General features: G+C 35.5%; 1 protein-coding gene across 2 annotated transcripts in view; it reads right to left on the bottom strand.

Annotated features, from left to right (window-relative positions):
- The window catches only part of LOC110445429, a 176327-nt gene that overhangs the window by 125478 nt on the left and 34216 nt on the right, over positions 1-16633 (bottom strand). For both annotated transcript variants that reach the window (XM_021490054.1, XM_021490055.1), the window contains exon 2: positions 14926-15652. In XM_021490054.1, the coding sequence (XP_021345729.1) occupies positions 14926-15100 (175 nt within the window). In that variant the 5' untranslated portion in view covers positions 15101-15652. The remainder of the gene's footprint in view (positions 1-14925; positions 15653-16633) is intronic.

Genomic DNA, 16633 nt, shown 5'->3' with positions numbered 1-16633 from the left:
ACCCTTTTTGGCCCCGCCCCTCAGGCCCCTGGGGGCTTGGGACGAAACCGGACACTATTTTTGTTGACCTTTGTCCATGGAAGGTTCCTGCAAAATTTCATTGAAATTGGTTCAGGGGATTTGGAGAAGAAGATTTTTGAAATTTTAGTCAATTTGACCCTTTTTGGCCCCGCCCCTCAGGCCCCTGGGGGCTTAGGACTAAACCGGCAACCATTTTTGTTGACCTTTGTCCATGGAAGGTCCCTGCAAAATTTCATTGAAATTGGTTCAGGGGTTTTGGAGAAGAAGTCGAAAATGTAAATTGTTTACGGACGCACGACGGACGACGGACGAAGACGGACAAAAGGTGATCGCAATAGGTCACTTGAGACTAAAAACAATGTCAAAGTAAGGAGAAGAACAAGAAAAGGCCAATCAAGAATAAGAATACAATAAAAGGTCAAGTGGTCATCACGTATATAAAGGATATATCCGAACCATCCTGAGGATATATCGCGGTCATGGCATATCATCAGCCATGAAGCCCCACAACACGCTTCGCAATATCCTAGTACACCCTTAGGATAAAACACCTAAGGAAAATGTCGCAGAATGCGTATACAAAATCGGATGCAAAAACTGTGACGCATCGTATATTGGAGAGACTGGAAGGCGTTTTGGGGGTCCGCCTTGGTGAAAATCGGAAAGATACAGAAACCCAAGAAGGTAGGAAATTCACCAGATTAGAAAGGAAGCAGTCGAAGTCCCAGATAAATAAATCGGCAATCACAGAACATGCCACAAAGAATAATCATGTGATTGACTGGGATAACTCCAAAGTTTTGGACAGAGAGAGCAATCTGTTCAAGCGAGAGAGCCACCTGTATACGCCGCAGTAGGCCAGTTCTAAATCGAGACGAGGGGGCTAAAAGACTCTCGTACATCTATGACCAAGTATTAATTAAAACGTAGCTGAATCGAGTCATTTCGGTATTTATATAACAACTGTTGTACATACGCTTACAGCGGAGCCGAAATCGACATCGATTTTGTGGACAACTCGTACACATTTTACACCTTTGTGTGCATACGCTTCACTGGTCATTTGTCTGATGAAGGTGACAGTGGACATATCGTACTAGTCATCGAAACGTCACAAAGGAAATTGTATTGGTTGTGTAAAAAAAGAATGTTTCATAATCCTACTGATGGAGGTTGTCAATACATGTATTTGAACGTGAGGATTTATAATTGCTTACAAAGTACAAAGCAAATGAACAACACTACAAATTCGAATTGTCTTGATGACTTTATCTATTTAAGTCAATTTAACAATTAACAAACCTCATAAGAACATTATTTGTATTCTTTTTGCTGTATTACATGTAATAGAGATCATCGATGAATGGACCGCCAATGACCTCATTAAGTCATAAACCTTGAATAATCTTAGTTAATACATTGTATAATAGATGTACCTTAAGTAGTAAAAATGCGTCAAAGTGCAAGGCATATGAACATCAGCACTCATTCGAATTGCCTCGATGAATTGATATATTGAAGTCAATTAAAACATGCAAAACACAAGAGAAACAATATGGCCACCTCCTCCTTATGCACGCACACACCTCTACAAGTTGATTTCACAAAGTGCACGCACAACATTATCTTGAATGCATAACATTTACATCAAATTTGGGAAAAAACATTCTTGTATAAACTGTGTCTGTATTAATGGTTTATATCAGCGCAGGGTACAGTGTTAGTTTGTGGTGTTCTCCTGGCCTCATTACATTTCTCTATGTAAGGTGCAGCTCTTGGAACCGTTCCAGACGATATGCATCGTGTTACTCAATACAATATTGGTCTTAATATAAATTGCTTGACAAAACACACATGTATGATATTGATTGATGGACATATGCTCTAACATTTGAGTTTGTATTAATTGAACCAACAAGTTGCATTCATGTGTATAATATATTATTTATGTTATTCCACTGGTGTGATAACTCATTAAGGAAGGTTAGAGACGTGTCGCTGGGTGCGTCCAAAGTACATAGTAATGTATGGAATCTCTAGTTCAAAAGTTAGATCAATAGGGTATCGTGATAGCATTATTTAATTCACAAATTGTAAACCAGAACGGGTGGGATATGACAATAACATCAGCACTCTACCAATGTCGGTACTATTAAGATTCTCTGCTTTGTCTAATGTTATCCACAGTAGAATACACCAGAGTGTCAATTCACACTGATTAAATCGCACAATAGAGACACAACCACATAAAGAACGCTAAGGACATTTGGCCCCTCTCATATTGAAAGTCTTTTATTCTCAAGGTATGGCACATTTCATCAGGTTTTCTGTCAATGATCAGAAATTATTCCTTTCGTTCAATACATTATCGTATTAGACAGGTGTTAATAGCGGAGGTATTAATTGATATCCAGATTGGTAGTTTAAATAGCTTTAAAGGAGGGCTGCGAGTTATCACAATCATCTTTAGTTTGCATGCATTACATTCTTATTTATCATCTGTGGTACAGTGATTTTCCCGTAAATACCACTGAGTTATTCTTAAAATAAAAACAGTGAAACCGCGGCCACCAAACTTAAACGCAATATCAATACGATGTATAGATTCTCATCACATATCATAAATTTCTATTGGTGACATTCTGTCATCGTCATGTAACCCGCCAGACTATGATGACAGATTGAATGCTCGACATATTCCACGATGAACGTCGATAGAGATAACGATGCGCGTTTATGTGGAACTGTCTCCATCAGTGTCCATATGAGCTGGCACGTCTATGTATAAGCTCCTGGCTCGCTCCGTCGCATATATTATTGTTTATACTTCAGATTTTATGACAACCATATGGAACAGTCGCGTGCATTTAAAGTTTAGAGGACAGCATTAATGCTATAACACAGCTGTGTTAAATGGTTACGTATGGAACTGCCTTGTGGAATGAGAAATAAGTGTAGAAATCGAAATACATAATAATAAAACAAGTAGTGTAAGTTAAAATTGAAAACAGAGTAATACAATAGTATTAAGTATACATGGTATGTATAATACAGATATAAAAATATTTCTTAGTACTTGTAACTTGGAATAGCATTACGTATACAAAATTACAAATATAGGTTTAGTGAGCAACTTCATCAGATCATTATAAAAAGGTTATGCTTCTATTGTCTGATTTGTTTATGTAATTGATTTAATTGAACACTTATGCATAGAAGACATAGAAAAAAAACACGATTTAGTTTTAGTTTGTTTGTGTTTTACGTCCTATTAACAGCTATGGTAATTTAAGGACGTTATTCTTTAGCACAACAAAAGCATGGGAAATATGCATTATACATGTTTATTATAAATCTTAACATTATAAATGATAGTCGTTTGCCTCAAATGCGGATTGGAAGGTTCATACACTATTCATAAGTAAAAATAATGGCTTACTTCAAAAGTGACTCATTGCAAGTTGTTTTACTGTCCTGTCTTAAACAGTGAATGCATTCTTCTGTGTATGTGTAATTGTGAACTAGAGTGTTTTAGTAAGTTAGTTTTGATTTATGTGGTTATAAACCTGAATGAAGCTATTAAATAAATCTGAAGCACATTTGAAGGAGCTTTATTCCGTCTTTTCGTATCGCAGAGTTATCTGCTCTTGTGAGCAGGTTATGATTGGTACGTCATTTGTTTGGGAGAGTAACGTCATCAATTTTTGAGAAAACGAGGTAATTTTTTCACACAAACTAATGACGTAACAATCAATACCTGCTCACAAGAGATGATAACTCTGCAATACGCAAAGACAGAATACCATATAGCAATTACGTGCTAGTAAATAGCATGTACCAAGTGCATCCATTACAAAGTATTAACGACAGTCGATCGATACTTATTATAATTGCATAATCTACAAACTGAGTCTGGTGCAATTTTGAAATTACTGCAACTATCAAAATGATTCAATAATAAAAACTGGACGTGGAGGTATCGTGCAGTGTCTATAATGGACTATTTTAGCAGAAAACGTTTAACTTCTCTTACAGACACTGACATAATTCAGCACCTGCTAGCATTCAAATGGATGCTGTGTAATTAGTTTTAATCATGAACTAGGTTCCGAACTTTCTTTTGTAAGATTATCTTGCTTGAAATAATTGTATACAACGAGTGCGGTTCAAGTGCAGTTAATCACTCTAAATTGGCAATTACATTTATCTAACAACGGGGAAGATTCAATTAATTAACACAATACATCGCCAGCACACACACAGGCATACACACATAGGGAGATATTAGCCAGGTGACATAGGCCTAGTAGTTAGCGCCTGATAAGGCAGCTCCTTCGAATTCCTCAATATTGTATTGATTAATATATATGCTTATTGTATTTACTGTATAAAATTGTATATCTATGTACTGTAAAGCGCTTTAGAGTGGCTTATGCTAGCTAGATAGGGCGCTATATCAAATGTTATTTTATTTTATTTTCAATATAATATATATCACCCAAGTGTAATGGAAACAAAAACATGAAAACTGAAAAAAATAAGAATTATTCATAAATATGCCTTATCGAATTATTGACATTGAACTCTTTGATAAGTTATAATATTCCATTCTATTACTGTGTGTTTCTTCTCTTGTTAACTTAAAAAACATTTAATGACTTGCAGTGGTGTATAATTTATCATTTCATTACCTACCTGACACAATCTTTAGATTGGACATAATGTTCGTGACGTCATATTATGTATAGATAAATGATATTACACCTGACGTTGATATCAAAATTCCACGGAGATAATCTAACGATATATTTTAAAGAGCTAAAAGTTGAACCTGTTATTATTGTCAACGTATTACTTACAGTAAATAAATCGCAATGTATTATATCTATACTAGAGGTCTAATAACATTATTACAACACTATCATACTGTTTAATTGATTCTGGGCGTTGTAATGTTATATAATTATATCGTAGCGGTATTACACGTTGCCGACAATATATGTATTATATCTGCGTAACAGTACACGTTAGAAAACAGAACAAAATAAACAATAAGATTGAAAGTAAAACTGGCGGACGAAAAGAAGCTTATCCTTCCGGAACACTTTTTCTTTTCTAAGGTCTATATGTAAATATTTCCTTTGTTCATTTTTTGCCGTAGCTTTATCGATTTCGAGTCAGAATTGTGGTTTTGTAGACGCTTCGATATTCAGTTGTTCCTAAAACAAAACAGCAATTCTCGACAATTACTATTGACAGAAAATTTAGGTAAATGCTTAAGATTTCCTATGAAATAAAAAAAAGAATAAGACACAAATACAGCCTAAACCTCAATCCAATTTGCGCTGCTGGATGACGACACAATGTTCTGTGTATATGTGTGCAATGTTGTAATATGTCGTATACAAATGGATCAATCTTTGTTTAATTAAACTTATTAAAAAAAGTAATTTATCTTTTTTTCTAAGGGAAATGTTTTTCAGTATACAAAGTTGATTCACACCGTACAGAGCAAAGCACTCGTTTGCTTTATTTTGTTTTTCAAAAATAAGAAAAAAATGAGTTTTCATGATTTTTGTCATTACGTTGTATCCCAGCCTTAATCAGTAGCTATTATTGATCGTTTATTTCTGTATTTGCCTAGCATCTAGTACTGTAATGACATGAGTTGTTGGCCTTCAGCTTCGTATCAGGTCAACACATAATACCTCGAACCAAAACCTTTGCCAATACAGAAACAACCAATCACGTACTTAAATATTGTCCTGATATCACGTTCGTTCACTGACATTTTATAGGATCATCTCAGATCAACGTTTATCGTTTTACGCTTTCTTGATGTCCACAACTGTCTCGCTGTAATGCGGTTATCATGTATTTATTCATGAATGTTTTGTACTTGTGTCACGCTAGTTTACAAACAATTGGATTAAATATATTGGATTACAAATCGTATCTTTCGAAAATGAACTTGGAATTTCATAACCTTGAGGAAATATACGTTCCCTTAATCACATCGAACTTGTCCCAATCGAATTATTGACTTTTAGCAATATCAACATGGACGAACGTTGTCGCTCTTTGCGTATATGAAAATTGACTTGTACACTCTATCCGATTACATACTTTCTTTTTATAAGCCAACTGTGTGCGACGGCATGACAGTATGTACATGTAGCACACGTATGTCGTAGGCACATAACTTGTATTTCAACTTGAATGACATTTTTGTCTTTTAAATGCATTTTACAGTAGAAAAGGAAATGTGTTTTGCCCATTTCGACAGTGCATATCCGTTGTATTTACAAAATGAGAATTTTAAACTCTTAAGGTACATCCTGTGGCTAAAGTACGATCAATGCAAAGAGTTTGATTCGGTATAAAATATCACGATGCCATCGCTCAACAATTTTGTTTTTTCTTTAAAATATCGAAGGTATTATAGTTTGAGTAAGCATTCAAAATACATTTAATAACAAGAAATACATAAATGAAAGACGTAGATGGTTTTAACACCAATAACATCTGCAAATTAAATAGGAACAGATATTGTAATAAGTAGCATGTACACACTTTAAAACCAGGTATGTATTAGTACGGTTATTTGTTGCATCGGACGACACATACAATATTATCCCTAAAAACAATGGGAACAGAAGAAAGCATGGTTCTTCGTGAGATTCCAAGCAGACACTGTTAAACTCATTTAAGTGGCTCGGATACATCATAATCCGATATATCCAGACTCCAGTGGTTTTGAATGCGATGACACTTGTCATTATCACCTTGTGTGGTCCAGGCTCTGTTTCACCACTGCCTGCTGCAGCGCTACTTTACGTGACCGTACAGACATTTGTTCAACATCACGACAGCAAAATTACCTGTTGCACTCACATTAATAGAAGTGGGATATTCTACTGTTGTCTTTGTAAGGCTGAACATACACACGTCAACCAAATGTTGACATTATCATGATGCATAGTATTTCAACTAATGACACACGTCTGCTAGTGTATATAACTCATTTTCAGTATGTTATGACCGGATGGAGTGTCATTCTGCCGTATCGAGGTCATTTATGATGGAACTTTATGGTCTTCATCGTACGTTAAAACTATGTTTATCTTTCATTTTTTGTTGCAAGGAAGTAAAAACACAAAGAAAAATCTTCAAAAGTTACTAGGGACATAAGTATCTCCAGCAGAAAAATGAAAAAGAAATTTACACATGTAAACAGACCATCAATAGCATGGATTTGAGCGGGTCAATATGAGAGCAGATCTCGTTTTTTTCCACATGTACGATAATGTCTTGGAATATGTAATCAACCGTTCGGCATTGCATGATATGTATGATTATGTCGCTACATTACATTACAGATCTATTAACACAATACAACTCAACAAATCAATATATTCAGAGCTGATGACGGTTTTAGAAATCGTAATCAATATGTGTGTTGACAATTCTTTCTTAAGCTTCATTTTGGCTACCACAGGCTAGTAAAGAAGATATTATATAAAGTCTAACAGAAACACATATTTACTCCGTATATATACAGATTTACGACATAACATACCAGTACAGTATTTATGTAATGCAGATTAATACAAATTCATAACTTCACAAAAGCAACTCAGCAAGCTGTATGGCAAATTCTATGCATTATATATGAGGATACCCATATACTAACTATTATTGCAAATGTAAACACCTTTCATGATTAGAGTTCCGTTTTAGCTTTCGGAGAACAGACAATATGGTTTGTATTATTTAATTAATTCGGAGCTCTCTGCGGTGTATTTCTGCATTCATTTATCTACTGGAACAGAGGCGATATTTCAATCAGACATTGGCATTCATTAACCGTTGATAGATTTATAATCTCGCCTGGGTTTCATTAATTAATATTTCCACAGAAGGACTTTTAATAACCTTAAGTGTGATATTTAAATAGCAGTCATATGGCTGGTTTTACATTTTTTTATAGAGAAACTGCACCTCCCTTAAGAAATTTTGTAATTATTGAAGACTGTTAACGTAATTTGTGAACCTTTTCTATTCAGTAGAAGGTTTTAAATTGGGAGTACAATCGATAGATGAGCACTGAATGACGCAAGTTAAATTTTGTTCAGAGATTTATTTCATCGTCAAAGCTACATGAAAGGTCACATGAAGACAGATACCTATCGAGGCATCTGCAAAGATCATTTTTTTTGTTTTTTTAATGTCTCCTGAGCCGCATAACAAAATCAAAAACAAAAAAAGATTCGATAGGTACATTTATACATGTATGTGTATCTGGGGGACATATTGTACTTGTGTGTATGGATGAATGGGGGCTTGGGGGCATTATTTGTCTCTAACAACGGATGCAATAATATAGCTAGAATTTAATTACGTTTTTTGTTTCCCTAAATAAGCAAATTAGTGGTTGTATGGACTCAGATGTATTGTTGTACCAATTGTTATGCACATGTGTATACTAGCAAAGCGTAGGACAAGCGTGATCGGTACGCCATTTTGATTCTGACGAAGCTGTGTCTATTAGTCGAAGGGTGATTACTGTTTAACTACGGGGTGCGTGCGTGTTAATTTCGTGATCAGGAGGTATCATCGACATATGTTATAAATTGCTCGGAGTATATTAAGTATGTATACATTTCACAACATGCATGCACATATGTATTGCACATCCTCCCCCCCCCTCCCTTCTAGTAATACGGTTAGCATAGACCGACGAAAAAGTGTCGTTCATATACAAAAAACAAATGTTTGTACACGAAATATTTGTACATTTGTTGGCGCCCTTGATTGCTGATGGTATTTTATATATTCGTTCATGGTCCGTTAACAAAATAATGACATACATGTCAAAATAGTAGCAAATAGATATTAAAACACCTGTTTGATACGTTTGGCAGCCCATAAAGAGGACATGTGACACATGTATGACATGTTTTCTCCCTAAATCTCTAATTCAAGTATAAATCATCACACATACATGACATTGTATTATCATAGAACTGCAATATTCATTCGGCCATCGAATGTCAGGTATAGATAGAATCTAATCGTCGAAGCATGAATCCACAATCGTGATAAAGGAGATGAGACTGAGTGAGCAAAGTGTAAAAGTCATCGATTTTAGGTCACATACAATGAACGTAAATAACGTCAAGGTACAATTTCATATGTTTATTGTACATGTATAATAACCGTTTTCAGTTGTGTTGCCTACAGACGCAGTCTGAGTAAAGTGTTAACTGAAGTGTGTAATCTCATCCGAGCAAGGTGTAAATATATGTAGGTTGTAAGCGAAATGGTTTGGAGTGCAATGTATGTCACGAACTACTATCTGTGTCCTAGTTGATATTTCAGGGATGCAATATTTTCGCTTTATCAGGAACTGGCAAAAAGCGAGCATACAAAAATGGCTTAATGTTTAATAAAAACGATTAGATTTTTGTAATTGAGATATGTTTCGAAACATTTAAATGCGTTGGATCTGTTCAAGGATAAAATCGCAATATTAACCCTGCAGGTTTTAAGATCTATACAGTTTCTTAGTTTGAATATGATAAACAATAAGAAAGCAGTTATTTAAGCTCGAACTATATCTATCATTCACCTAATGTCGGAATACTGTTGGTAAGGATGCATAGATAATCAAGTAATAATCTTCTTCACTAACCAAACTTGCAAAACGTATACTGTCCACAGAGGGACTAATACATTACACATGCTATTGAAAGGAACCATGAGAACAAATACGTCTCTATGCTTCATGGAGATACGGCTATCCGGGTATCTAGTTAGTTTTTGAAGAACTAATTATAACATTGTCATCCCAGTATTTCTAAATATTTTCAATTAATGCTTAATGTTATGTATGCGTATTTAATTTATTCACACGTTATCTACTTTAAGAACCGAAATTGCATTGATCAGAAGACAAGCATGGATAACTCAACGCTCATATAAACATCCATGTCTGATAACATTTATGCATTGATTGGTAATTATAGTTTGACCAATCACTATGCAGGTGTTTTGAGGTAATACATTTAACCCTTGATCGTTGCCAGTGGCCAAAGTTTCCAAAACTACAACAAATTAAATTGTGTAGCATCTTTTGAGGATTTAACTGTTGTCATGAACGCCTGGGGCCTTCTTGTTCCTATTTGTGGCTAATTTTACTTGCGATTAACCTTCTCGGTGACCGCACCGCCTCTGTCATTACTGCCATTAGGCATGCAAATTGCCAACCAAATTTAGATTTGTCATGGCGTGAATAGAAATTTACTACGGTAATTACCACAAATGTTATCACCGGCTTTTCAGTCAAAACTATCAGCCCAAAGAGACTGTGGAAATTCAATTCAAAAACAGGTCTCGCAAACACTGGGACAATGTCGTGCTGAAATTGAAGTATTCCCAGGTGATTCAAAAATCTTTTAATAGGCATGGTGGTTGCATGGGGCGAAAATGCGGGTTTTTGAAGGAAGCCGTACCTATGTTGCTTTTATTGTAATCAAGTTTGACAGTTTTTTCAACGCCCATTTTGTAATTAGAGCTCGAGTTTCCCAGAAGAGTAATGTTACCACCAATACTCGGCAAGGTGACATTTCGAATGTTCCAACTGTTAAGACATGTGAAAGTTGACTCAATTCCTAGAGCAATACTTGGCATTCAAAGTCCCTGGCCTTTTATTCCGCTTTAAAATGCATTGTATTCGTTTTGCATGTAGCTGAATGGATTTTGCTTTCAATATTGAAAACAGAAAAAAAAATCTACAAAATAAGACAAATCTGTACAAGATGATGTGTTTTCATCATCATTGCTTTGTAAAGCGAAATCCTATATTTTCAGAAAGTATAAATTGCTTTGAGATATTTGCCGGTCATACGTAAGGCGTTAATTGAAATAGTATTGTGCTGGTAAAAGCAAACACCAAACAACATACCCAACACCCAAAACCTGTTGAACGTTCGACAACAAAGTAAATTGTTTTTATTTATGGAAGGTAGTATAACGACCTCCGATGTGGTTTGGCATTTTTGAAATAATTTTAACATATATTGTTAACAACTATATATGTAATGTGTCAGTAAACCAACTACAATTCTTTTGTTTGTATTATGCGCAATTCAAGTTTCACGTTTTCACCAGCGAAATAAAAATAAGTATTTTCATTTCAAAACCTCAAACATTTCAAACGTTTAAACGTCGTTGCTCAACTATGACCATGTTTTCAAAGGTTAAGTGAGAATGATAGGATAGCCGCAATGTCATTTGCTGCTTTGATGGTAAAACAGGTAGCAGAAGGGGCTTGGAAATCAACTAGCCAAACTCGACCGCTCATGTAAAAATGTAAATTTGCTCCATCAAATGTACAAATATGTGCGGAATGAACATATTTACAAAGTTTATAATTTGAAAGAGGATAGACAATATTTGTGTATTATCTTTTTCGTCATGTGTTAAAACTTTTCAAAAGTCATTCCTTGCTTGGGAAATTCTTCGTTCATTAAATTTGTTTTTAATTATTACAATTCATATGGCAAACTGTTTTGTTATTTTCCTTTTCGGAATATTCTAAATGCCTTCATCACAATGTAAAAGCTTTGGATATCGAAAATATAATATTACAGAGAATCTCAACGCTAATCTATATTTAAGGAACAACATTAAGACATTGTGGCATCCTTTGTCAAGGCATTATTTCAAATGTGAGCATATACGGTGAGCCAATTTCTATTAAACGTGTGATGCATGTACAAGTGTAACAAATCGATCATAAAATTGAGTATATGTTAAAGATGTCAACATATATTAACAAGTTAATACACTTAAGATTCTTTAGGCATATTTCAGCACTGCACTATATAAGCAGACCCCCCCCCCCCAAACTAAAGTAACCTAGAAGACGCCAAAATCAAAATGAAAGTCTTATTATTATCAATATTATTTTGTAATGCCTGACTAATGGTTTACGTCGCACTGCGATGAATTGCATCCAAGACAACATGAAGTGTTTAGGGAATATGTCTCACATGTGTCATCCTTTTATAACGCCATCCGTCAAAAATCACGTCAATTTTGTGGGTCATCAAAATCTAAAATATAGCTAACAAATCATTCACCATGCTAAACATAGACACAGATATCGATAACGTATGTATCGAAACTAGAAACTGAAGTATTTTACGATAGACCAATTACTTGTATAATGGTGAATGCAATGCACGTCATTTTGATATCATTCGGAAATATTCGATTTCTTTTGTTCAGTTTGAATGTCACTGTATTTGATTGTGTTCGTGAGTGATCTGTTGGTCTCCTGTTCACGTACATTGTTCTCTTTTCAAAAGCGTGCGATTACTTGAATTTGACCTAAAATAACATCGATAGTTAAGGCGATGTCTAGTCTCCTCTAATATTTGGTATCATTTCCGCTTTTTTAAAGGAAATTATGTCAATCGTTTCTTTGTTTTTAGCAGGAATTACGAGTTAGATTACACTGAAGAATTTCCATTGTCGTTATATCAGTCCAGACTATATATATCGACTATCTAGTAGCAATTCAGGCATGAATTGCTTACGCTGCGGATGCGGTTACATTCCTAAACAACGTGCTACGCAAATGATAGTCAACAATCATGAAATTTGTGTAATCATGTTTAAACACAGTTTACTAGATGTTTAATCATTAATCTAAGAAAATGTCACGAAAAGAATCCGACGCGAGGAGTCTGTGTTTTTCGTACGTTCAAGTATTTGAGGGATACATGTGGACAAGTACGTTTCAAAAAGAAAAATGCACATCAAGTTAGCTTAGTGATAAACTACAGTTTTTGCATTCGGATTTAAGCCGGCGGCCACAAGAGAAGATGTGACCATCCTAGGACTAGACTAAGCATCCCGGAAGTTCTACTTCCTGAATAGTATATCATATACCGGAAGTTATATGTGCTTAAAGGTTATTTCATTCATCGAAATAGAAGCAAATGCATAATATTGTTAGCTTTGGTTGACATGATAAAACAGTTTCATACTTTCAAATGTTTCAAATGTGCAATTAAAGTTAGCATCGCCCTTAGTGTGACTTGGCCAGACGGATTGAGTTCAAAGAACGCATTAAATATGCTATTGCGTTCAAAAAACTATGTTCATTGTCTTCCAGATTACTTGTCACGTGTCACACAAATCAATGACGCAAGGACAAATTTATCTTCCGTTCATATTTCAATTCATCAAAATTGAATAAGTGTTCTTTATATGAAATTTGAATGTGATTTCGACAAACATATCGCAGCCTCCCAAAATACACACACATACACTACACGCATGCATCTTGCACACAGGGAAGGCCGTCCTTAAATGACCTTAGCTGTTAATAGGACGTTAAACAAAATCAAACAAACAAACAAACAAATCTTACTTACGGCTATACAAACTATCAAGGAGTTTTCAAAAATGTAACGATTGGTATCACATTCCGATAACCGTGTGTATATTACGTTTAACGATGTATGGTGTAGTTGGAGGATACACACCCATGTGTGTTCGCACTTTACTGCATTCACAACGCGCCCAATTACCGCTAGCTGTAAATAGTGTTCCAGTGTTCAAATACATACATCGGTACAGCCCCATATACAATATGCGTGCATTTGCCAGTATAATGTGACCTTATGTTTCGTTTCTACATCCGTATACGTAATGACATTGGGAAATGTTAACCGCTGATTGACGTCCACTTATATGTACGATAGAGCATGAAGTCGGTCCTAATCTGCCTTACAAAAAGTTTCCCTGCACATATATATAACCAGTCGGCACCAAGTCTCCAAATCAGCATTGTCATTTTAGTACATACTTCCCTTGGAGTTAGTTTAACGGGATCACAAGAAACGCGAAGAGCTTAACTCTCGCATGACAAATACATTCGTTAATTTAGATTAATGCATGCTGTGCGTTTCCCTATTCGGAGATTTAGATGCGCTCTCAAAATTTCGATTTTCTAAAAGATGATGTCAATACGCTTCATCTTAACTAAGGCATATGCAAAGATTTCGGTTTACGTTTATATATCACACACTCGGGAGATGGTAAATTCTAATAATAAAATAGTATCTTATAGCGCAGTTGATGATTTAAAGAAGTTGGTTTTATTCGAAAGTATTTTCAATTACTGTCATCATTAACAATAAAGTATTTCTTTATTCAAATTAGGATATAGCTGAGCTGTCGCCAATATGGCATTAAAAAAATATATCTTCACACCCAAATTTTCGTCAGGTCCAGTGCCAATATGCCAGTCACAGACCAGGCACGTCGAAGAGCACTGTGATGGGAGTTCGATGATAGTCACGGTACCCATTTGTGCGGACGCAATTTCATATGTAATCAACGGTCTTACCATGAGATGATGTTATAGTCATAACACAGAACTAAATAAATAATTGCTCGAAGACAAACGGCAGTATATGAATGTGCAACTCGCAAAGGCAACTTATCATACTATTATCGTTATAATTGAGACAGTAGTTCGCAGTACATTGTGTGTGCAAAGTTATGGCATTGTTTTAAACAGAACGCCCCGTCAACGATCTGCTGAATTTCGTACATATTCATCATGTAAATCAGTAAGCAGAGAAAATGGAAATATTACCGATATAAAAATCTCTAACATGCATGTATGTATTAAAGGTATTCTAGAAACTTAGTTTTCACTTAGTGTAGTCCTCACATCAGACGTCCAGTAAAAGTGACGATATTGTGACTGTTAATGATTAACAAAAATGTATTATTGCATTAATGAATATATACGTACTTTTACGATGGATGTCTTGGATTAAAAAAGTAAGACAAATTCATTTTAATAGAAATAGTACTTACCTTGAGAAAACGGAACGACAAGGAGTATGGAGGACCACTTGATAATCCAGTAGATCCAACAAAGAGAGCTTTTCATGGTTATATAGATTTGACAGTAGTAGTTCCACGTGTCACAGAAGAGCCTTATGGTTGACAAATAAGATCCATTACCGCGTTTACATGTACTGTGTGCCATCCACGGCGGCAATGTAACGTCCACATCTTTTCTACCCACACCAAATAGCAAATCAACATTTACCACTGACAGCTCTCGACGAATATTCCTTGCCTCTTCTCGCTGTGTTGTTGTGATCACTGGTTATGTTTGAATTATTGCCCGAGCACCCGGCGCTGGCGCTGACGTGACGAGGTTGACTTTCTCTTAATTTGTAAACCTTGGGCACTGCAAAGCTGATAATAAGGTCGACTGATCGCCAAGAGAGAACCAGGAAAATAAATAATGCTTAAATATTGAGGTACCAAAATAACTTAACTCACGTTTCTGGAAACTTATTATCGGGAACCACAGACAATTTTTTCATAGGTGTAACAACTATACCGAGACATGTTGACAGTGAACAAAGGTGTACCGACACAATGAAGCGATGACTGGAACTGTCTATTCAGAAATCGTGCGATGACTTAACTCATTTCCTCACACAACTTCAATGCGAATAATTCCATAAAATATTATTCGGCTGTTATTTGCCGAACTGTTGTTGTGCCCTTCATGTCGTCTGTCTCTAGTCTGAAACGACAATATGAAACCATAGGTTAAATGCAAATACACACATATTACATATAGGAGCTATGATTAGAAACCAGAGACGTTGTGAGAGAGGTTCCAAGTCCCGTCCAAAAACAGGATATTACCGACAATATAAAGCTGGCTAAACCTCAAATACATTGTGTATAACAGCAGTATTATGACGACATTCCGTTCAACACGAAGCTTTATTATCAGATCTAGAATTTTGATGATATTGTGTTTTACATACAATAAAAATCGGCGCAATCAAGATAACCAATTCCAAAGTTTCTTGACACATCAAAACGTCTGAGCAATTATAATGAAATTTTTATTTGTGCGAAAAACAAACTAGGTCATTTCTGTGTATTAGCATATATATAAACCACTGTGTACGAGGACACTCTCGCTGTAGTTTAATGTCCTCCGTCATGAAGACGAATTAATCTTTATGTTTAACATTTGTAAACAAAATAATACAAATACCAAATTTATGTGAGGGCAAATCTACGATATACTGTAACCGGGTTTTAACTTCAAAAGGCGAAACTTCCCTGTATACAGCATTTATGCTGAATATGGCTCATTCAAGTGTGCCTAACGCACATGCAACATTACATAATTCGACAAAAGACGGCATATTTATGCAACCGAACCGGATCAGTCGGTTGGCCTGTGGAGACTTTTGGTGAATACGGTTATGATAATCACACAACGTTTAGCCCTCCGTCCATTTAACTGTTTACCATTACACCGACAAAAATAGACAGAGTAATGCATTTCATAATCAAACCTTTTACGTTGATGAACACGTATATTTGTTTACCGGAGGATGTATCTGCTGTCGGAGGCCTTAACAGATAGCTCGACAATGTTGTTACATTCCTCTGTGTTTTATTCGTACACACCGTCTCTGTTTGCTGATTGACTATAACCGCAATGTGTTGATCAATCACAGTCCAATACTGTTTAATAGGCTTT

This window comes from Mizuhopecten yessoensis, unplaced genomic scaffold, assembly GCF_002113885.1.
Source record: "Mizuhopecten yessoensis strain PY_sf001 unplaced genomic scaffold, ASM211388v2 scaffold2303, whole genome shotgun sequence".
Taxonomy (NCBI): Eukaryota; Metazoa; Mollusca; class Bivalvia; order Pectinida; family Pectinidae; genus Mizuhopecten; species Mizuhopecten yessoensis.
The sequence above is the reverse complement of the archived record's forward strand: the minus strand, read 5'-3'. Positions and strand labels throughout refer to the sequence as shown.